Source organism: Arachis stenosperma, chromosome 8 (genome assembly GCF_014773155.1).
Source record: "Arachis stenosperma cultivar V10309 chromosome 8, arast.V10309.gnm1.PFL2, whole genome shotgun sequence".
Classification (NCBI taxonomy): Eukaryota; Viridiplantae; Streptophyta; class Magnoliopsida; order Fabales; family Fabaceae; genus Arachis; species Arachis stenosperma.
Genome location: NC_080384.1, coordinates 50278511 through 50302918, shown reverse-complemented (window position 1 = coordinate 50302918; position 24408 = coordinate 50278511). Strand labels below are relative to the sequence as shown.

The window sequence follows — 24408 nt, the reverse complement described above, 5'->3', positions numbered from 1 at the left end:
ATCTTATATTTAAAAAAAAATATATTGAAGTTTGTCAGAGTATAAAACGAACTCTATAAAAACATAGAAGTTCGCCGGAAATTAGGCGAATTCTATATAAATTATAGAGTCGATGGATATGACGAATTTGTCTTAAATATTAAAAAAAAATCGTATTTAAAAAACTAAAGTTAAAAAGTTAGGTATAGAAAAATAATTTTTTTATTTTATTTTAAAAAAAATTCTCCTCTATTATAAGTGATCTCTTTAATATTTAAAAAGATATTTTTTAAGTGATACCATAATTATATTTTTTATTTTACTGTAATAAAATAATATAAAAAAATAACTTATTCTATAAATAGATTAGACTTTTTAAATATAATTTAAATTGCTAAATGGATGATTTTTTTGTAATATTATAAAAATTATAAAGTATTTTTTTATAAATAATAGATATGAAAATTACAGAAAGAAATTAAAAAGTAAAAATAACAATGACAAAAAATTCATTGAACAAAATAGTTAAAAAAATTAAAATGTAAAAAAACAATAAAAAAATCATTAAACAAATTAGTTAGCTCGTAAAATTATATCTTATCTTATGATTTCAAGTTAATAGAGCTTATATTATTTGATATCTATTTTTTAAATTTAGATTCTACAAATCTCATTAAAATTTGGGATTTGGTGTTTGATAGTTGATAGTTGATACATTATTTTGGTAAAAAAAAAAAGAAGTTAATACTACCTTTTAATCCTTTTTTATTCAATTGAAAAAAATTATGCGAGGATTGAATGAGTGGAAGGACTGAAGGACCTGAATCATTATCAGTGGTGATTAGTGAGTGAGAATTTGCGAGTTGGCGACGAGTTACCGAGTTAGGTTTTGAAAACTCGCTCATCCATGGCTCGGAGCTTGTCTCGTTCGCGTTCACCTTCCCACAGAAGAAGATACTCTCGTTCCCCTGTTTCTCACCGTCATGCTCACTCTCACTCTCGAAGGGATCGAACATCCTCAAGGTCCTCTATCAATCTTCTTCTTCTGCAATTCCATTTCCAATCTCTTAGTTTTCGTTTCGACTGTGCTTTTGAATCATGCGATTAGTTCCGAATTTTCAGGCGAAGAAGCCGATCCCCTAGCCACAGGCGCCGCAGAAGCAGAACGCGGTCACCGTCTTCGCCGAGGCGCCGCAGAAGGCACAGAAGCAGAAGTACTTCCTCGCCCTCTCCTCCTCCTCCTAAATCGCGCAGTCCCAGTGTCGTTGCGAACCATCACAAGCTCAAAAAAGACGAAGAAGAAAAGAGAAGGTAACTGATTTTTGTTATTTATCCCTTCATTTATTTATCTATTTTGTAGTTTGTGTTCGTGATTATGTTCCTGAATTGGTTGATAATTTAGTGTGTAATGTTTGTGAGAAGATGTGAAACGAAGATAATTCTATTGGTTGAGACTGTAGCAATTTCTGATTTGTGCTTGCTAGTTTTAACTTTAATTTATGAAGAATACACCGCGCTGGAAGTTCGGTAGGTTGAAAATGCGTGATAATTTTATATGAGAAATTAATGCATAGCAGTTATTCAATGCTTGCTAGGTTTTTGGGGACATCAAATATAATTTTGAGAGGGTGAGCCTTTGTATTTCTACAGTTAACATGAATATGAAGATATAAATCTGATAGCAGTTTGGAGATTAGGTATGTGTGCGAATTAGGATAAGGTTGTTTTTGTCTGACAAATTGATTATCATCAAAAGCTTATTGACTGTGAGAGATTTTTTTAAAATGGTTTTAGAAAGTTAAATGTACCATGCTTGCAATCTAGGTAGATCTTTTGGAATGAATTTCCTTCTTCTCTGAGGGTAAGTGATGCCAATTTGAAAATGCAACAGGTTAATTTCATTCTTCGCTACTGGCTTTTCTGAAGGAAGCTACTGCCTTGTCCAACTTGTTTATTAGGATGAAACAATTGCTGCATCGTTTATCTACTGTTCCACTTGAAACTTCATTTGTTATGGATCAGAAACTTGTTAGAGAGGTATGCCTTGTGAGCATAAAAAGCTCATATTTTCCAAGTCAATGGATGAACTGGCTAGAAAAATATTAAACAAATGTGAAAGTGAAGCCTTTATTTTATCTAATTCTTGTATGGATCTAGAAATTATCATGACTTGCTTGTGGAGTAAGATTTTAGGTGTTTGACTTCGGTTTGGTGCAGAGTTAGTGATTGTTTTAGAGAACTTTCCCTTTCAGATGTGTTGAGAGATTGCAAAGTTATTTTGATTTTTTATTTTATTTATTTCCATTGTTAGTTCTTGTTTCTGCAAGGAGGATCTCTTGTTGTCCATTCTGTTTGTATTATTTAGCTCTCTTTATTAATACTACGCTTTTATCTTAAATTAAAAGATTGATTGTGTTCTTTTTCATCAAAGAACATTTATTTATCTTCTCAATATTTGCATTTGCTAGCAGGCGTCAACACGAGGAGGAATTGAAAAAATTAGAGGAAGAGACCGCAAGAAGAATCGAAGAAGCAATTCGAAAAAATGTTGAGGAGAAGCTTGATTCAGAGGAAGTTAGATTGGAAATAGAAAGGCGCATAGCAGAGGGTGTGAAGAAATTGTTTGATGATGTTGAAGTTCAACTTGAAAAGGAAAAGCAAGATGCTCTTAATGAGGCTCGAAGGAAAGAAGTAAGTAGGCTAACTGGGACTTTCCTTTTTCTTTTACCCGTCTTTCTCTGCTAGTGGAAAGAAATATCAGGGGCAAGTAATTACTTATTCTCTAAAGCCCATATTATATATAGTATTATAGTGCGAGAGAGTTTCAAGCACTAAAATTGTCATATTTTCAACAATTGTTTTAGTGTGAATAAATTCTGTAGTAATCTTGGTACCTTTAAGTATCTTTAAAATATGGTCAAATCCCTCATCCTTAAATGAATCCCTTTCAGTGTCCTATATTAATCAAATTACTATGTTAGACAGGAAATGCTATTTCCAGGTTTAATTCTAGATTAATACTGAACCTTCTTACATAAATAACTATCTCTTTCACTATCTTCACTCCTTAACACTATCAATCATCAGGAAACTGTACTGAACGTGTGTCTGTGAAAAGCTTGACCAATATATTACTTTGCCATTTGCATCTGAAAATTAGGGACCATCCTATTTAGTATGAGAAGGTTTTGTTGTTGTATCTAAATTTGCTCAATGTTCTTAAAATATGGCATTCTTCTAGAAATGCAGGTTGAGGTCCTAATTAGTTTTCTTTTTGTTTTTCTGGTCTCATATCATCTTTATGATACATGTATGATTTCAAAGCTTAGAAAAGAGAATGTCCTCATTTGGTTGGGGATTCTTGATATGATGCAGGAACAAGCTAGAAAAGAGAGGGAAGAGCTGGATAAGATGCTTGAAGAGAATAGGAGGAGGGTGGAAGAGGCTCAGAGAAGAGAAGCCCTAGAGCTGCAACGAAAGGATGAGGAACGGCAGAGAGAATTAGAGATGATCCAGAGACAGAAAGAGGAGGCTGCTCGGAGAAAGAAGCTGGAGGAGGAAGAAGAACATGCCAATCGAATGAATTCGTTAGGTAAGAACAAACCTAGGCCTAAATCTTATGGTTTGTAGTTATCTATTTACTATTATGTATTGTCCCTGGGGTCCTTCCCCAACTTGTTGTAACCTTGTTAAAAACCATGGCTTGCAACCAATTTATTTATAAAATTATAAATATTCTGTATTCTAGGTGCTATGCTCAATTTTATTTGTGTTGCATGACAACACTACTGTCCCCCGGCTTGGCTGGAAGCTACACCTAGCTGGTTTCAAATTTTAGTTTGGAGGCAGTAGCTGGTAACCAAAAATATACCATAGGTCTTGTGTTAAGATATGAGAAATACTCGTCGTCTTGTAGTGTGTCAAAATTATCCATAGCCACTTGCTTTTGTTCTTTGAATAATTTTCAAACATTATACACATATATGAAATCGAGTGGTTGAAATTTGGAAATCTTTCTTGGCATATATCAAACTTTCTCCTGTGGGATACAAGTGTTTCTTGTAGGGCAGAAGCATGTTTTCTAGACCTACCAAAACTATGAAGGAGCAAAGGAAAATACAACAGCCAAATAATCCCCCTTTTCTTTGACAGGCCAGTACTGTTTCACAATGAAAGGTCAACAATTGGCTTTGAATAATAGAAAATCAAAACCTAGTTGCACTGTTAGAAGCCTTGTTATCTAAACTTATTAAGAGTGCAAGTAATTTTTATGGTGAATTTCTTGGGAGGACAATTATATGCAACCTGTGCATGTAGCGTATTTGAATTAGGGTTGTGATATTTGTTATCTAGAAAGGTCAGACATATAAGTGCACCAGCTTAGAAAGTTTTCCATGTTTGCAGTACTTATTTTCTAAAATAATAAATAGTTTGTTTGACACATTTCAATTAGTTCTCTTATCTGATGTCATGATGGGCAGGTTATCTACATTAGAATCAGATGGTTTACAAGTATATTTAGTTACTTTGCCTCGAATAGATTGGCATAGTTGAAATTAAAACCGGTAATCATTTATCAATCCACACATCATATGCTTCTCTATTACAAACCTAACCATATGGACTTGCATAGAACTTTTAAACTATGAACTTTCAATATGATGTAAATGACTAAAAATATTCAACCACTAACGTATCTCAGGGACTAATTTCTCCAATTCTTACTTAATTGATTCCTCTTCCTAAGGTTGTTCCTCTTTTTCCTATTCTTGAGGGAAGGTTATTCTGAGATCTCATTTATGTGTTAAGAGCCGAAAGAATTGATTGTGATAGAGTGAAGTATCACTGAGTAAATTGTAACAAACAGCACCTTTTGGGACCCTTGTTCTTTCAGAGTTGGGTTGTCCCAACGACAAACACTTGTTATAACCCATGTAGGCTTTTTATGAATTGATATGTGGTTCAGTGACAAGAAAGTGAAATGAAGTGAGTTGCATGATCATCATCTGATGATCTTATAAGCTCAAACTAAAGCGTATTGTTGGGTTATGTTGGAGACTTATAGGTTCATAGTTAAATTGAGATAGAGGAATGATGTATCAAGAATGGCACTCAATACCAATAATTAATAATCATATTCATATCATGCCTGAATCGAGTAAGAGGTAACTTCACTCAATGGGAACAGGTAAAAAATGCTTCCGGACCCGCCAGAACTTTCACCCTTTTCTTTATTATTAAATTAAAATTGTTTGGTGCTAATGTAGGTGATCTTCCTAAATCTATCACTAATTGAATTGCGCCACTCAAGATCAAATGGGCACTTACTAACTGAAAATGGAAAAAAAAGGTTAAGCAAATTCCTACGTGGTAACTAAAAAAAATCAACATTACTTGTTGGGAGTGGATCTTCATAATTGATTTTTTTTTCTTTTTCTCCTTTCTGTCCTTGATTGACACAGGTTGAGTCCTATTATATGTCTTACAAGACAAGAGTGTTCAAATTCCAAACAAAATAATAATAACCAAAGTATTATCATATTTGAAGTCTTAACACATCTGGTGTTAATTATTGCATAGCATGATTGTTATTGTTCAAAACTTGAACCAGGTAGCTATGGTACACAATTAATCAACAATTAATTGAATTAAATATAAATGTAAATAGATGGACACTTTGATATAATTTTCCAAAACACATAAGGTTATTTCCAAAAACAAAAAACAATAGACTAAGGTTATGAGTAAATCAGTAAACCAAAAAACAAAAAAAAAAAGACTAAGGTTATGATATTGCTCCATTAATTCTGCTTGGGACAAATAGGTCATGCTTTCATTCTAATTATAGGGAATCATTAGGTTAAGTGATCATTTGGTTTCCATCCCCCCCCCCCCCCCCTTTTTTTCTCTTAATTTCTCAAATTGTGTATGTTGTTTAAATATTTAGCAGAATTCATGATAATGGATAATTGCTGAAAAAACAAAGGTGTTACATACTGGTATAAAGTTTTGACCAATGCCCTATAAAATTGTAAATATGAAGGGTTTATTAATAGATTATCATATCTTTGTCTTATAAGGTCTTCTTACCTAACTAAAAAAAAGGATCGTCAACCTACTTCTTTTTCCTACACGGATGCGTGGAATTGAAACAAAGCTACTTATTTATTCATTTATGTTATTTTTAAAATTTTCTACTCCTTTGGAGCAATTGGTAAACATGTTTGTCCACCCAACCTATCAAATCCAATCCCTTCATCACAACTCAATACAAAAATTTAATCATTGATGAAACTAAAGAAAGAGTAAAACCAAAAAGGGTAAGGATAGAGGGAATGACTGAATGACAAGCTTGTTGTATAGTTTTGATATACTATAGAAATAATATAGTGCTACACTTTATCGATTGTTTCCATGATTTACGTGAAGTATGTGGTTCACCCAATTCATGATCACATCGATAATAATAACCACGGTCCATTGTAATATAATTACTCTTAGATTGGTCAGCCATATTTGATGCCTCTTTGAATATTTGCTCAACAACAAAAGAGAAACCTCACAAAATATTCAGTCATATTGTTTTAAAATTGGACCAATATTTTTTTTTTTATCAAATTTATGATTATTCCTAGAATGAGATATGTCCCATTCAATAATAAAAAAGTATACAATGACTTAGTATATAATCTAAAAATAAGTATAATTAATATATTTGTTGATATTTGAATAGAGTGTTAACAAAGTTGGTAAAATAGTTTTTAATCCTGCAATAATTCAACTTTAATTTTTTCTACTAATGTAATTTAATGGGTAATTTATACATATATTTTTTTATAAAATCTTAAAAGAATTTAGTGACATTCTTAGTTTTAATAGTCAATAAGATCAACATTGAAAATACCTAAATAGTTTAAAAAAAAACAATTTTTTTTCTCTCAATTGATTTTGTTAAATGTGATATCACATGATATAATAAGATTTAAGTGAGACGAAAAAAGAAGATATAATAAAACTTTTGTTATAGTATGAAAAATTAAGAAAAATCTATTTCTAGGCAAGAGAATTCCCTTTGATATTTCAACTTCCACACTCATCAAACTCATTTTCATTTCTCTCTCTTCTGTTTCCCCTCACAACAAAAACTATTTCCTTCCTTCATAATAATTTCCCTTGTTTTTTTCATGACAACCAACCCTGGACTCAACCTCTTCACACACACACTTGGTCTTCCCCAAGAAAGAAAAACCCTTTATCTTCTCCTCCATATTAGATGGAAAAACGTTACAATATATGACTTCTTTTTCTCATGTGTGACTAAGACCATTTCTCTAGCACATTATTAGCTACACAGCCTTATGCATATATATTAATACATTAATATATATAAATTACACATACTTTTTTATAATCCTTGTTCTTCACTCTATTCACTTCATTATATTTTCCTTCACCATTTCACCCACAAAAAACTCATCATAATAACCACAATGTCTAAATTGAAATCTTCTTCATCATCTTCAATGTTACTTCCACTTCTTATATCTTTTCTTCTCCTCATTGTTCCAACATTCTCAACATCAAGAAAAGTTCTTGATGAGAATCACCATGAAGGAATCATCAGAGTCAACCTTCGCCATGTTGACTCCGGCAAGAACCTAACCAAGCTGGAGCGTGTCCAACACGGCATGAAGCGCGCCAAGAGCCGCCTCCAGTGGCTCAACGCAATGGTAACAAAAAAACAATCCCAATTCTCTAAAAGCGAAGAACTAGATTCAGATTCAGAATCATCTGAATCTAGTTCTTCGCAAATCCAGTCTCCAATACACGTGGGAAACGGGGAGTACCTAATGGAACTAGCCATAGGTACTCCTCCAAAGTCGTATCCCGCGATATTGGACACTGGTAGCGACCTCATATGGACACAATGCCAGCCTTGTTCCCAATGTTACAAGCAACCAACACCTATCTTCGACCCCAAGAAATCTTCGAGTTTCTCGAAGCTTTCTTGCGGAAGCAATCTATGCAACGTTCTACCTTCCTCCAGCTGTAGCAGCGGCGGTGGCGGCGACAGCGACGGCTGCCAGTATATGTACTCATACGGCGATTATTCCGTCACACAAGGCGTTTTAGCAACGGAGACTTTTACTTTTGGCAGTTCTAAGATTAAAAGCATTGGATTTGGATGCGGCGAAGATAACCAAGGAAGTGGATTCGAACAAGCTTCCGGTTTAGTCGGACTAGGCCGGGGGCCATTATCGCTTGTTTCGCAGCTCAAAGAGCCGAAATTTTCGTATTGCTTACAATCCATCGATGACAGAAAAAACAGTGTTCTTTTGTTAGGATCATTGCCGAAAACGAAAAACGCGAAAGGAGCTGTAACGACACCGTTGCTTAAGAATCCGATGCAGCCTTCGTTTTACTTCCTTGATCTGCAAGGAATCTCGGTTGGTGGAACTCAATTGAGCATTGAGGAATCGACGTTTGAACTCGGCGATAACGGAAGTGGTGGCATGATCATTGATTCAGGGACAACAATTACATACATTGAAGAAAATGCTTTTGATGCATTGAAGAAGGAGTTTGTTTCACAAATGGATTTGCCAGTGGATAATTCGGGATCAACAGGGCTTGATGTATGCTTCAGTTTGGAGTCTGCTTCGGGTCGAATCGAGGTTCCGAAACTTGTTTTTCACTTCGGAGGTGGGGATTTAGAGCTTCCTGCTGAGAATTACATGATTGGTGATGTGAATTTGGGTGTGGCGTGTTTGGCTATGGGTAGTTCTTCTACTGGCATGTCAATATTTGGAAATGTTCAACAGCAGAATTTGTTGGTGAATCATGATCTTCAGAAGGAGACTATTACTTTTGTTCCTACACAGTGTGATCAGGTTTAAGAGTCTTGTAATTTGTCACCAACTATGGAATGTTGTTGCTGTTTCTTGATGATGATACTTGTTTTGATTATTATTGCTTTCTTTCTTCTTCTGTGTTATTGTTGTTGCCTCAAAGAAATTATTGTTGTTGTTATCACTATTGAATTTCTTAATTGTTTTAATGATCTTAGCATTTTCATGATTCTACATAATTCAATTCAACAGGAACTGCAGAACAGACAAATGATCATGGAGCTAGTAACATTGTTTAATATATATACTTTGTTTAAGGAATTGTGATTATATCTTTTGAAATTTAGGGTTTAATTAAGACGAGTTTTTATTTTTTGGTATCTAAACTTGAATTTTATAGTATATTAAAAATGAGATGAAGTTATTATTTATCACTAGACCAAACCAGTGTGACAGGATGGAATGGTTGCTCAACATCCCCACCCACCTTCAAAATGCTTTTGAAAAAACTAGTTTACCACTATGGAAGTGTTAGATATTGCAAGATATAGTCATTCATTAAGGTATATAGGTTCAAAATCAAGAATCTTATAACTTTTGTATTAGATATTGCAAAATATAGTCATTCATTAAGGTAAAAACTAACTATTATTACGATAAGAGAGTTCAACAAATTTTTTTTTTTTGTGTTAGCCTTTCAATATGAGACTCTTTTTTCAAGTATTTGTTCCTCAAGACTTATAACAATTAACTTCTTAAATTTTTTTTTTAACCAATCCTTTGCGTTTATAAAATAGCACAAATCTACTATTTAGAGAATAACAAATTTATCTCCTTCTAGATTGGTCATTTTATTAAGAGAAACATGCCGAGGAATCCCATAAAATATAATATTATTTTGGTGCCACAGCACATGGAAAGTTAAAAAGTTAAAGGGATTAGTGAATTTGCATATGGTGTGTAGCCATGATAATGTAACATTGAATACTTAGCTCAGCATAAGTATGGCTATGCTAATTTTTAAGTACAAGTTTTGATTTTTTTAAGTTTTGAATATGTAGCTGTGCTAAAATTTAAGAATGCATGGGAATCAAACACACCACTTCAAGCTTAAGGCTTTGTTTGGTTGGAAGGAAAGAAATAGAAAGGAAAGAAATAAAAAGGAAAGAAGAGAAAGGAAAGAAATTGAGTGGAATTTTATTTTCCTTAGATATGTTTGGATGAAAGGAAAATGAGAAGGAAGAAAATAGTATATAATGTTATGAAAAGACAATTTTATCCTTAGATATTTTAAAATATATTAAAAAATAAAGGGTAATATTAAAATATTGATACAAAATATATTTTCCTTCCATTTTCCATCCATTATTAGAGGAAAAAAATTTTCAATGGGTCCCACCCATTTTTTTATACTATTCATTTTTTCCCTTTTAACTTTTCCATTCAACCAAACAAAGGAAAATAGTTATTTTCCTTCTAATTTCTTTCTTTCATATTTCCTTCCTCCCATATTCCTCTCAAACAAACACACCCTAAGTGAAATGTGCATGGAATAAATTTTTTTTCTTTTATTTTTTCGGAAGGTAGGAGATAAATTCTTAGTTAGGCTTACAAAAAAAATACCAAATACATGTATATGATTTTTTATTTTTTGGCCATGAAATACATGTATCTGATGTTGCAACTTTCTGGTTTTTTTTTTTATATATATAATCGTTTAGATGGATTTGGACATCTTGACCAGAAAGGGTGGGTTTGATCTAATTTCCTTTAGTTTTCTTTTTCATTAAATTTTCAGTTTTTTTTTTTGACATGGGTAAAAACCCAAAATCCAAACCCACTCCCATAAGAATATTCTTGGCCCATTAAATGTCTAACTAATTAACTATACAGGATTTCTTGTTTCTTTCCTTTTCCTTTTTTTTTTAATTTTTTTTTTTTTGTGACGGCAGAACAGTGTGTGAAACACCCACATATTGGAAATAGAATGGTGTTTAACAGGATATTGAAAATTGATAATATATCCCTTGCAGATTGACAATATATCCCTCAAGTATTGTACTTTTACGAATAATTAAATAAAAAATATTATGTATATATTAAAAATTAACTATCAAAACAATCAAATATATATATATATATTTTTGTGTATATATATATTAACTTATTTTTAATGTATATTTTTTATTTTAATATATATTTTATATTAATAATTAATTTTAATATACATTTAATATGATTATAATTAAACACACTTAATTTCTCTTGTGTTGTCTGTTTTTTATTTTTTATTTTTTAAATTTTATTAAAAAACAAAGTATAAAATATAATTATTAAAAAAAGATGTACAATTTTTTTATCTAATATAAAATCTTAATTATAAATTTTTCAACCATAAATATCTAATTAAAAATAAATTTAATAAAATTATAAAACCTATAAAATAATTAAATCTAAAATAAACTCAACAAATCAAACATGTCTGCCAGAGACTCCATAGTCTAAGGCATAGTATCCTACTATCCTTAGTACAAGTTAAACCTATTTAATTTCTAGAAAAGTATATATATTCATCAATACCTAACTAGAGTAAAAGTCGACTACGAAAAAACAAAAATATTTTATGAACATTAAAAATCCACTACCAAAATAATGATCAAGTATTTGAATATATTTATACATATTATTTTACATATTTTTTTACGAAATAATTAATCATTAAAATAATTCACATCTTTTCACAACATAATAATTAAATATGATATAATAGATAATTAAATATTTTTATTATAACAATCACCAAAATAACATAATTAATTTTTTTCAATACGAAATATATATTTTTATACTATATTAACTTGATTAATTTTAGAGTTCCTATTGATGTTTGAAAACCAAATATGGCATGACTGAGATTAAAAAAAAAAATTAAAAATCTAAAATTTTGTACTGTAAGAGTCAAGAGTATTTGGAGGTGGAGGAGGGTGGCAGGTCCAATAATAATGGTTGGTCACATCGAATGGTTCCAATGCTTTTGGATATTCCATGGCAAATATTCCCTTGAAGAAAAGATAGATATGCATTATTACATTCACTCATTCATTCATTGTACCTTCATAATATCATGAATGAATATATCAAACTCTATATATTGCCGTCTTTTTCTTTCTGCTGTGCTTAATAATAAGCCCTGCTTAATTTGAATTACTCTCAAGACTTTGAAGACCCCACTAATAATATCGATCCATGCTCTAATTATTATTTGTTTAATTTCACTCAAAAGTAGATCTTAACTACCCATTTGGTAAGATTATGAACAAGCAAAACTTTGATAATATCCTGCCGTACGTTATATTATTTGAATTTAATTTTTGAATTATTATTATTATTATTATTATTATTATTATTATTATTATTATTATTATTATTATTATTATTATTATTAAGATAAAGTATATTTTTATTTTGACGTTTGCAATTTTTTTAAATTATTCTTTATATTTTAATTTGTATCAAAATTAATCTTAGACGTTATTTTCATATAAAATGTTAGAGACAAAATTAAAAAATTTTTAGAAATAATTTTTACATAAATAAAAAATATTAAGGATAAAATTAAATAAATTAAAAATATTAAAAACAAAATTAAATAAAATTAAATCTTATGAGTATTTTTTTTAAAATAATAGAAAACATTCAAAAAGAAATATTTTACCTTTATTATTATTTTTGCTGCTGTTGCTATTGCAGTTGGTTAGGTTACTTGATGCTATTATCTTGTATTTAAACAAATTTTTAATCAAAATTTTAATGTATGAAAATTATTTTTTTTAAAAGAAAAAAAAGAATCTCGTCAAACTAATTTAAATTAGTTTAGTGATTAGTTTATCCGTTTAAATAAGTATTGAAATTTTAAATTTTATTTTATATATACAACAATATAAAAAACAAAGCTTCGTCATTGTTTTTAGAGATTATACTTACATAAAAATATAATAAACAAATACGTAAATGATAATTTTGTTAAGAGTTAGAGATAACTTGACTATATATTAAATTAAATAGGTTGTAATATGAATTGAAAAATAAATATATTTGCAAATAATTGATTTTACGTCAATACCTCAATGCTATGAGTTTATGACGACGTTCAAAGTTCAAACTCTTCAATCAACAGATTATGTATTACATTCATTTTACGTCATTAAATACAATAATTATGGATCCGACCATTAACAACAAGTATTCTTTTTCACGTAAAACAAACAAACACCATATTCTTTTATATATTGGTGTACCTACTACATATCCCAATCAAATTTAGCTACGAAATTGTTTAAGACATATATATAACTACTATCCATTATTTTATTTTAAATTGAATGTTGATTTTACCATTTAAGTTATATTCATATAAAATAAAAGTAAATGGAAATTTCTATCCAAAACTAATAATTGGTATTTTTGTTTGCGAATGCAGATCCTAAATTCAAAGTGAGGGATGATGGGTACCAAAACCAAATTGGAAAATTTAGACCAAAGCATATAACATGAAAAATAATGTAGAAACATGTATTAAACTTAATTAATTAGAAGCGGATCATTTGAATTTATTAAGTGCTTGTTTCGGTGTCATTATATTGATATAATTTTTTAATAAAAAAGATTTTTTTTATTGTATTTGACAAATTTTTAATAATCAAAATAAAAATACTAAAAAACTAACAAATATTTTTTTTTTAAAATTATAATTTATATCTTTTTTTTAAAAAAATATTTAAAAAAATATATTTTTTATATAATAAATAAATAAATAATACTTTTTATATTATTATATTTAAATATTATTGATATCTGAACATAAAATTATTTTTATTTTTTTAAAAATTCTTAAAAAAAATATTTTAGAAGCTCCCTAATTAACAAGCCCTAAATCGTATACACATGATGATTCTGTCCACGACAACCTCCTTATCTATTATATGATATTTTCAAGATGCCCAAAAGGGATAGTTGAAAGGGTTATTCATTTCTTTTGAGGTGATGATAATTTCTCAAACAAAAATGCTTGGAAGATAACAGAAAATAAGTTTAGAACCGTCTAAAATTATTTTTTTATTCTAGATTTCTTAATTATTAATAAAATAATTGAATAATTTTAGGTAAAATAAGTATGTAATTATTGTAGATGTTATATACATAGAATCATAGATATTAAAATAAATAAGATAATTTTAAATTATTAATGCAATTATATGGATTAATTGTATCCGTCACTATTGTTCTAGAATAATTGGATTCTGGATTTAGATTAAGAACGAGTCTCGTAAAAGTTTCATCACTAATTTTTGTCACTAATTAGCAATGGATGAAAATTTTGCCACTAACTATTAGCGACACTATTTTTATTGTCAAAAATTATCTGTCATTAATTTTATTAGTAATATTAAAATCCATCAATAACCCGTTAATTTTAATCTATCACAAATATACGTCGGTAATTTAAAAGATTCTAGTATTACCTAGTATTACCGTTCTCAAAATACATAAGACTTTGTATAATGGGAGTGTACTCAACTTCCAAAAAAATGGAGGGTTAATTGGGTATTGGAGATCTTGTGTTTGATGAAAAATAATGTGATTTTCTTTAAGGTAGTGTTTGTTTTGAGATATTAGGACAAAGACAAAAAGACTGAGACTTAGTATTATATATATTTGTTGGCTTAAATATTGGTACTAAAATTTATGTCTTTATCTCTAAAATTCTAGTATTTTAGTACCTCTAAAAAGTGGGGACACAGAAAACTAAAATTTTTAGAAACAAAGACTGAAATTTTAATAATATACATAAAATACTCTCATTTTAATTAATTAATTCTAATTTTATCTTTTGTACAAATTAAATTAAAGTTTTATTCTTGTTTCAATTTCTTTCTTCTATTTTATACCAAATAAAATATTAAAATTTATTTAAGTTTCTGTGTCTTAATCTCTATCTTTCAATATCAATTTTTCGGTCTCTGATTCTCCACCAAATACTTTAGTGGTGGTGATGGGTTTTTGATGGACATGAAGTAACATGGAAAAGAGTAGTGAATAAGTAGACTCCTATTTTGGCATAACGTGTGAATTGTAAATCTTTCATTCAATATGCCTTTGGTTATATGATATCTCTCTAACCAACAAAACTTCTATACCATGGATATGGAGTGTTGATGAAATGGCTTTAAATGGGAGTAGGCTATTCAATAATGGAAAAGATTCTTGCTTCGCAATTGGGAGATAGAATTAGTAGAGGGCCTTAGGCTGATTATCAATCATTCAATCATATATATAATACGGACCCAATATTCAAAGAGAATGCCAAATCTTTGATGGGGATTAATACACCTCCGAATCCAAAAGCAAAATTGAGAGTGTGATTTGTTTATGTGGTAGAAACTTAAGTGCAGTTGGATTTACATAAAATTGATATTTGAGAGTCATTAGATGATTTGACTTATTTGACTAAATTTTTATCTAAAAGCTATGAAGTATTAACTTCACGTGAAGTCGACTTCACCTGAGTTTTCACCTTTGTTTATATATATACAAAAGCACAATACATGAGATAGGTTATGTATGTAGACTCAAGATATTTACTACAAGAAAAAGTATAGCTAGACAATGAAAATACTAAACAATGTGAATAATAGATATATCGAATGTTTAATTTACTAGGTGTGCAGATAGTTCTCCTAATATTAAAATTTAAGTAGGTAATTTAAAAGTGTAGTGTGTTTTTATTTTATTGGACCAATTTTAAAATCTATTATTTACATTATTCACAAAAATTATTGTCTATCTATCTAACAAAATCCTTACTACAATTGAGGTAATAATTGTCCCATTTTGCAATGTGAGGTTATCAATCATTTATTTTTCGGGTAAAAAACCCAAATGAGCCAAGGAGAGCTCAAATTTACCTAATTCAGCCAAATCAAAAATCCATATATGAATCAACCAGGACGAATTATTATATAATTCGAATCAATATGATTCGAATTATACTTACATGTAATTCGAATTGATATGATTCGAATTACACACAGGTAACAAACTAAAGTAATTCGAATTGACTTAATTCGAATTACTAGGAAGGACACATTATTAAGTAATTCGAAACAACTTGTTTCGAATTACACTTAACTAATTCGAATTTAGTTAATTCGAATTACTAGGTTAGGTTGTGATACTACATAATTCGAAACATATAGATTCGAATTATATATATATAGTGCGAGCCAGGGCTGTATATATATGCTGTGAACTCATGTTGCTCTCAACAAAGAGGGGAGATGGCTAGTGAGGAGAGTTTCCTAGTTCTGGTACATTACAGATGGTCGATTAAGAGAAAAACTCGGTCCGGCGTGAAGTTCACTGATAAGGATCCCCTATGTATTATTGTGACGCCAACAACCACCTACGATGCTCTTGTTAGCTCTGTGCTGGAGAAGCTTGGTCTTGAAGGAGTTAAAAGGGTCAAGAAGTTTTTCTACCGCATTCCAACAGCGGTGCTCCATGACACCGTGAAGTTTGATTGTTTCACAATCGGCAGTGAGGAGGACTTGCAGGTTATGTTTCTTTCTCGTAGGCAGTTTCCCGAGGTAAGGACACCAGAGCTGTTGGCAAAGTTGGTTGATGTGGTATCTAGCTCGGGTGGTTCGAACCGGCATGCCAATACTATAGCCGCGGTTGCCGGCTCGAGCTCGAGACCTGCTGTTGCTTCATCCTCTGCTCCTGTGTATGAGCCACCGATGCAGCCTGTTGCATCCCCTTCGTTTGCCGTTGATCTGAGCGGAAATGTTGGAGACGAGGTTCGGTATGGGGAACATATTCCCACCGAGGTACATTGTCCCACACCGGCTGGTGTTGGTGATGGTTTGTTTGATGATCCAGATGACGATGACGTGGAGCCGGATATGATCGCTGATGAAAGCGGCGATGATGTTGGAACTACTGTTCCGACAAGGGCTACAGGTGGATCTAGTTTTGGCACACAGCAGTATCCACCCCATTTTTCCTCATTGGACCTGGATGCCATGCGGCAGGACGACAATGCTCTGCAGGCCTCAGGATTTGGTGCTAGAGATACCGAGGGGTCTGCCGGTATGAACGAGTTCCAGGTTGGCCAACAATTTCAGGATAAAGATGAGGCGCTGTTGAGTGTGAAGACGTACAGTATCCGCCGAGGGGTCCAGTACAAGGTCGTTGAGTCTGACTACCGCAGGTATGTGGGAAAGTGTTCTGAGTTTGGGAATGGGTGCACATGGCTAATTCGGTTGAGTCTCCGACAGCGGAAGGGTATCTGGGAAGTGAAGCGATACAACGGACCGCATACATGTCTTGCCAGCTCCATCTCCAGCGACCATAGGAGTCTGGACTACCATGTCATATCCACCTTCATTATGCCGATGGTTAGGGCTGATGCAGCTGTGAACATCAAGGTGCTTCAAAATACCACGGCCGCACACTTTGGGTTCAGGCCTACGTACAGGAGGGTATGGATGGCGAAGCAGAAGGCCGTTGCCGTCATATATGGGGACTGGGAGGTACAATGAGCTCCCTAGGTGGGTTTTAGGAGTTCAGCTGACGATGCCTGGCACTGTAGCCGTCCTCAGGACTTGCCCTGTTCGAGTTGGGGGACAGGTTGAGGAGTCTCAGGTTTATTTTCATAGGCTGTTCTGGACTTTCCCCCCTTGTATCCAGGCATTCCGTCATTGCAAGCCTATGGTGAGTATTGATGGCACCCATTTATATGGGAAGTATGGGGGAACACTGCTAGTCGCCATTGAACAGGACGGAAACTCGAACATCCTCCCCGTGGCATTTGCACTAGTTGAGGGTGAGAATGCTGAGTCATGGTCTTTCTTTCTTTCCCACCTCCGTGAGCACGTGACACCTCAGTCGGGTCTGTTAGTTATTTCAGATAGGCATAACGGCATCAAGGCAGCCCTCGAGGCTCCGGATGGGGGATGGCTACCCCCTGCTGCGTACCGGGCGTTCTGCATTCGACACGTTGCAGCGAATTTTGCCTTGACGTTCAAGGGAAAAGATGCCCGCAGGCTTCTTGTTAACGCCGCATATGCCAAGACCGAGGTGGAGTTCGACTACTGGTTTGACATTCTGCGCTCTGAGAATCCGGCAATGTGTGACTGGGCGAACCGAATCGAGTATTCGTTGTGGACACAGTACTGTGATGAGGGTCGGAGATTCGGGCACATGACGACCAATATTTCGGAATGTGTCAACTCAATCCTGAAGGGGGTTAGAAACCTCCCTGTTTGCTCGTTTGTACACTTAGTTAAGTGCTATAAACTGAAACAATGACTTGAGATACACAAATGTTCTGCGTACTTACCTGCCGAGGCTGTAACAAGTCGATCTTCATGCGAGCCATCTGTACCCGAGGTCCCTTATTGCTAATCCCAGGATTGTAACCAGACCATCTGCGTACAAGAAAACTTACAAGAATTGGTTGCATAATTGAAAATAATAACAAGAATAATATATTGTACAAAACAATAACGGTACCTCGAGGGGCCAGCTAACTTCACCACATGTCTGTTGGCGACTCGGCACATGCACTGTACAGCCATGCTAGTGCCGCCGACGCCCAACTGTAGTGACCCATCTCCTCAAGCAACATAAGGTAGCCATCTGATGTGTATACGATTGCCGTACTTGTCGGCAAACAGCTGCGTACCCAATAACATCATGATATAGGCCCGGGCAAAGCGCCTAACTATCCTGAAACCAGGTGCAGTTGACTGCGAATTTCTGCACCTGGTTCTCCGGAGGTAAAACACCGAGCAACTCATGGAACCACTGCCAAGCAGGTCTCCCACCCTCAATGTAAAGGTGGAAGTCGGTAAGGCAGCCACTAACGTAATCTCCGTCGACTGGCAACCCCAGCTGGTATGCGACGTCCTGAAGCGTGATAGTGCACTCTCCGAACGGCATGTGGAAGGTATGCGTCTCAGGCCGCCACCTCTCGACGAATGCGCTGACTAGGGGCTCGTCTAGTCGGAACCATCTGTCGTTCAGTCTCGCAAGATGGTAAAGTCCCGCCATCTGCAAGTACGGAACATACCTCTCATCAAGACGCATCCCCTGTTGCCGCCTAACGCTGGATATGCAACGACGAGGCTGGCCAGTACATAAACCGCATAATTAGAACAGATGCACAAACCACTAACGTAAGCGATATATTTTATAAGGAACCAGAAAATAAATCATGATGGGTAAAAGATATATGAAACAAACGACCAACATTTCATACACAAACCGCTCACGCAAACCACGTGCCAATACCATTAACAAAAACATATGCATTTTCACATTTATCATAATCCACTACCGTTAACCGCTAAACCATCACTGAAACCACTATCCAAAACCGTTAACAAAAACCAAGTACAAAAATCTATAACAAAAACCACTGGCCTAAACCACTTGCTTAAACCGCTAACAGTAAAATAAACCGCTAAAACAAAACCATTAACAAAAACCACTGTCCTACACCACCAACCTAAACCACGACTCCAAACCGCCTAACCATCACTAAAACCACTATCCAAAACCATTAACACAAACCGCTTACAAACAACAATTTCAAATACCACTAAAAAAAACTACTGGCCTAAACCACTTGCATACACACCTAACACTTAAATAAACCGCTATAAAAAACCATTAACAAAAACCACTAGCCTACACTACTTTCCTAAACCACTATCCTAAACCACTAACAGTAACATAAACCATTATAAAAAAATCATTAACAAATACCGTTATCATAAACCGCTTTCATAAACCACTAACCTCGTCGTTGATCACACCGGCGATATGAGCTACTCCATCCAAACGATAAAGCCTTCCCGGATCGTCCCCCATCGACAGAAACAGCCGCTCTGGTCGCACTCGTACTGAACGTTGTGCTTATTCTCTGGGATTTGGTGGGGTTGGAGAATGAGAAAGTGATTCGAATGAACTTGGCTCGAACTCCTTTTATAGTCGAATCCCTTGTAATTCGAATCAAGTTGATTCGAATTACTATGCAACTCAATTTTCACCTAATTCGAATCAACTAGATTCGAATCTCTCTACCATCCACTTCTCCTAGTAATTCGAATTATGTAAATGTAATTCGAAACAAGTTGTTTCGAACTTCATTGATTTGTTGCCTTCCTAGTAATTCGAATCATATCAATTCGAATTACATGTAAGTATAATTCGAATCATATTGATTCGAATTATATAATAATTCGTCCTGGTTGATTCATGTATGGATTTTTGATTTGGCTGAATTAGGTAATTTTGAGCTCTTCTTGGCTCATTTGGGTTTTTTACCCGATTTCATTGAATCTGGATGTGTGAGCAGGGATGCATAAAAGGCGGAGGAAGATTGTGGGATGTTTACATCATCATAAATCTTGGATTATGTTACACCTCAACTAAAAGTACTAGTCAACTCAACAACACTCCTCCTCCTCTTGATGGATATGTTGATCCAAAAATTAAAAGATATAATCCGAATCATATTTACGTATAAGTTATGTACTAATTTAATTTTTTCGAAATTTTTCTTTTAAATACTATAAATAAAAGACTTAACATATATTTAAAGTATACTATTCATCTACCCCTAATCGTTATACTCTTAGACTACTTTTCAATTGAGCATCAAAGTTTGTACCCGCACTACTATGGAGACACTAACCTAGAGTAAAGTTAGTGATCTATTAGGAACCAATGTTTCCAAAAGTCCCTAAAAGCTAACTTTTTGTTTTAATTCAGTTGCTAAATCTATCATTAATTTCTTATTAGCGACCAAATAGAATGACTTTGGTGTGCGTTGGTTGCTAATCAATTGTCAATAATTTAGTGACCAATTTTGTTTTGTCATAAAAAAATCAATTGGTCATTAAAATTAATCATTATTTAAAAAAAATTTTGTAGTGTGAAAGTTAATCCTAATATTACATTTGAAATAGATTATTTTAATAAATGAAAAGATATACTACAATAATCTTTTGCACTAGTGATGATTTTTGCGATTAATTAGTGACAGATATATTTAAAAGGTCAATTCTATGGTGCCTATGAGTTTTTGCCTAAATGTTATCTAACTTTTTGTAGTAAGTTTTGATTTTTTAAAAATTATTTATTTTTATATCTTTTAAATAAAATAATAACTTTTAATCCTTTTTAGTAAATAGCCACTACATTATAGGCACCATAGTATTCACCTATTTAAAATAGCAACAAAAAAGGTGATAAAATTTTGCCAAATTCTAGTGACAGATAAAGTGTGTTAAAAATATATGAGATTTCATTTTCATGGGATGGAAAACTAATTATGGGTGTATGAATATCACTGTGATTTGTTCTTTTAGGGATTCAAACCAAATTGGCTCTTGAAGATATATATATGGTGAATTTTATGATGCTTTTTATTGTTGTGTCTAAATTGTCTAACTTATTTATAAATTGCCTAACTTACTTTTATAAGTAAAAAATAAAATGTATAAAATAAAAGTAAAATACTTAAAGTTTATTAAATATTATTTCTTTACTTTTTTTAGTAAGTTAGGCACCATAGCATTCACCTATATATATATATATATATATATATATATATATATATTATACTAGATTGGTGGAAGAGAGCATGGCCAGTGAAATTTCCGATTTTAAAAAAGGTGATTGTTATGGTACCTAAAAGTGTTTGTCTAACTTACCAAAAAAAATTAAAAATTAATATTTAATTTTAAAAGTATAAAAATAAATAATTATTAAACATTTAAAATTGTCATAAAAAATAAGTTAAACAAAAAGTAAACACCAAATTATAAGCACTATATAATTCACGAATAGAAAATACGATAATATCACATCCGGTCTTCACGTAGAAACAGAAAATGCATATCAGCCAAACCAATAGAACAAAGGTTAGGAAGCTATTTAGTAGGAAGATATGATTTTGTTGTTTTCAGACACAACCTTCACTTGTGTTTTTCTTTTCAATTATTATTAACAGAAAATATAAATATATATTCTTGCGTGGCTGAACTTTCAATAAAGTATAGCTTGGTTTTTAATGTTATAATATGTCTTCTTTTTTTTTTTTTTCTTATGGAGTGAGTATAACTCAGATGTCAATAAATAAATATGATGGATGGATATCTATAAAAAATATTTTGATGCTTAATTTAATAGGTATTTAAGATATAACAAATGTTTTTTATAGATGTAAAATTGATAAATGATATCGATATTATGACGTTTGATTATTAAAATGGAAATGACGATAATCATTAAACTAATCAGTTACAGAGTTAGAATTAAGATTAAATAAAACTGAGTTAATTGAAACCTATGAAGTACTGATACTTTATTGAATTGTCGTGTCCATATATCAGACATATTTTAGATATGACATTCGTCCGACACACGTATCTTTTGTGTCCAGTTGTATGTTAACAAAAAGTAAAAAATTCTTCTTCGAACATATTTGTACACACCTAAATACCATCATATATCACTATGTCCAATCTTAATATTAACATGTATTCTTAAAATGAATTTATAAATAGTATATATTATTTATTAAAATAAAAATATTTTAAATATTTTATATAATTAAAAAATTAATATTAATTAAAAAATTAATTTATATTTTAATATCAATAAAATATTAAAATATTATTAAAATTTATTTAAAAATATTTTATATTTTATATATATGTCATTTTCTGTATTTTATAAAAATTTAAAATTCCTATATCTGCATATTTTATATTGTATCATATTTTATATCTGTATCAGTATCCTTGCATCGATCATAGATTATAACCAACAGTGATAATAAAAATTGAATTATAGTATAACAGGTAATATAGATTTAACATATAAGAAAAATTTTAAGTGTACTAAAAATATCGGTATTCCAATTAGTTTTATCGTTAATTTTAATTAATATATATATATATATTTTATAATTCAAATAAATGGTTAAAATAACTGAAACACTGGTATTTTTAATACACTTGAAATTTTTCCTAACATATATATCGTTGGAACACCGAAAGTTGTCTCTATCAACGTTACACAACATTGACCCTCTTATCAATTACAATGGACTTATGATCCAAACGACTAATAGATGGATAGTTGCATTTTGAATTAATGTACAAAATTATAGGCATATATGTGAAGGGAATTTCTTAGATATGTTTTGGCACCGACCCTTGCAGGATTATACCCGAAAGAGTGTGACATATCACTACCCAGCCATCATCATTATTCATTAGATTCCATCCCCTAATATCCTTATAACCCATTAAATATTCTCTCTTCATCATCTAATTTTTTTCCGAATTCTCTTGTTATATTATGGTTACTAGGATGGATAATTAAATAGTACAGTATTAATATTAACTTAATATTGGTATTGAAATAATAAAAGGTTTTAGTGTGTTTAGGATAATCAAATAATATGATCACACCTTAAATTGAATTTAGAGTTTAGGTCCAAATAGTTTAACCATTTGTTAAAATAAAAAATATCATGAAATAATATTAAATTTTTTATTAAAAACACTTAGAATTTCCATTTTTGTTACTTCCAAAAGAAAACAAAGTCCTATCCTCAACAATCTTCTTCCATACATAATTACATACATTCCTTTGGTTTTGGCTATTTTCTTGTGGTTTGAATTTCAAAATTCAACTTCAACATTGTCATTTACATCTTCTAACTAACATTTTTCTCATCTAATAAGGTCTTCTTGGTCAAACACCATTTTTAATTAAAAAGAGATATATAAATTATTAAGTAAATAGTCTAATTCATCCCTAAAAAATTACTGATTTTTTAAATTAGTTTTCAAAAGATTTTTTAATCAAGTTCGTCCTTCAAAGATTTTAAGTTGATAATAACAGTCTTTCAGTGACTTCCGTTGTTGATGGCATTAGAATTTGCTAATATAACACATTAAATAATATCACAATACACACATAGCAGTCTTAATTGGCTGCCCTTCAATTTTAAATTGATTTAATATAATTTCATAAATTTATCATATTAACAATCAATTAAAATTGTCAGATGTGTACTGCAGTTATTATAGTGTCACTTAACGTGTCACATCAACAAATTTTAAACCAATGAATAATAAAAATGACCGAAGAACTAATATAATTAATTTAAAATTTTTTAAGGATGACAAATTCAATTAAAAATTTTTTCCAAAAATTAATTTGGAGAACGAATAATATTTTAAGGACAAATTTAACCATTTTACTCATAAATTATTATATAGTATCTTAGGATTAGTATTGAGTAGATCTAACGTATTTTATAATCCCAAAAATTAACTCAATGAAAAAAGTATTTCACACTAATAAATTCTCTACATATAAAAATAATTTTTTCCTAACTATATTGCATTTACCGAACCCGCCATGAACATTTCATAATACAAGAAATTTTTTTTTTATTCTTGGATTTATTTTTGTCGAATTTGGATTATAAAAT

The 24408-nt window shown here is 31.6% G+C and overlaps 4 protein-coding genes across 6 annotated transcripts; all 4 read left to right on the top strand.

Moving 5' to 3' along the window:
* The first annotated feature begins 699 nt into the window (after nt 1-699).
* LOC130946570 (uncharacterized protein At1g10890-like) lies at nt 700-5423 on the top strand. Of its 3 annotated transcripts, XM_057875349.1 has the most exons (5): nt 700-1002; nt 1102-1290; nt 2448-2670; nt 3355-3571; nt 3728-5423. In XM_057875349.1, the coding sequence occupies exons 1-5, from the start codon at nt 887-889 to the stop codon at nt 3757-3759; spliced, it is 777 nt and encodes a 258-aa protein (XP_057731332.1). In that variant the 5' UTR covers nt 700-886; the 3' UTR covers nt 3760-5423. The 3 variants fall into 3 exon arrangements, with proteins under 3 accessions (XP_057731332.1, XP_057731331.1, XP_057731330.1); XM_057875348.1 differs by lacking the exon at nt 3728-5423 and having other exon boundaries at nt 2451-2670; nt 3355-3721; XM_057875347.1 differs by lacking the exon at nt 3728-5423 and having other exon boundaries at nt 3355-3721.
* Nucleotides 5424-7230: 1807 nt separating this feature from the next.
* Nucleotides 7231-9072, top strand: LOC130943593 (aspartic proteinase nepenthesin-1). Its single transcript, XM_057871532.1, has one exon. The coding sequence runs from the start codon at nt 7470-7472 to the stop codon at nt 8874-8876; it is 1407 nt and encodes a 468-aa protein (XP_057727515.1). The 5' UTR covers nt 7231-7469; the 3' UTR covers nt 8877-9072.
* Nucleotides 9073-16165: 7093 nt separating this feature from the next.
* Nucleotides 16166-17428, top strand: LOC130946154 (uncharacterized). The gene has a single exon (XM_057874829.1). It carries the CDS (start codon nt 16166-16168, stop codon nt 17426-17428), a length of 1263 nt encoding a protein of 420 aa, XP_057730812.1.
* Nucleotides 17429-17462: 34 nt separating this feature from the next.
* On the top strand, nt 17463-18197 carry LOC130946152 (uncharacterized). Its single transcript, XM_057874828.1, has one exon. It carries the CDS (start codon nt 17463-17465, stop codon nt 18195-18197), a length of 735 nt encoding a protein of 244 aa, XP_057730811.1.
* Nucleotides 18198-24408: the final 6211 nt, after the last annotated feature.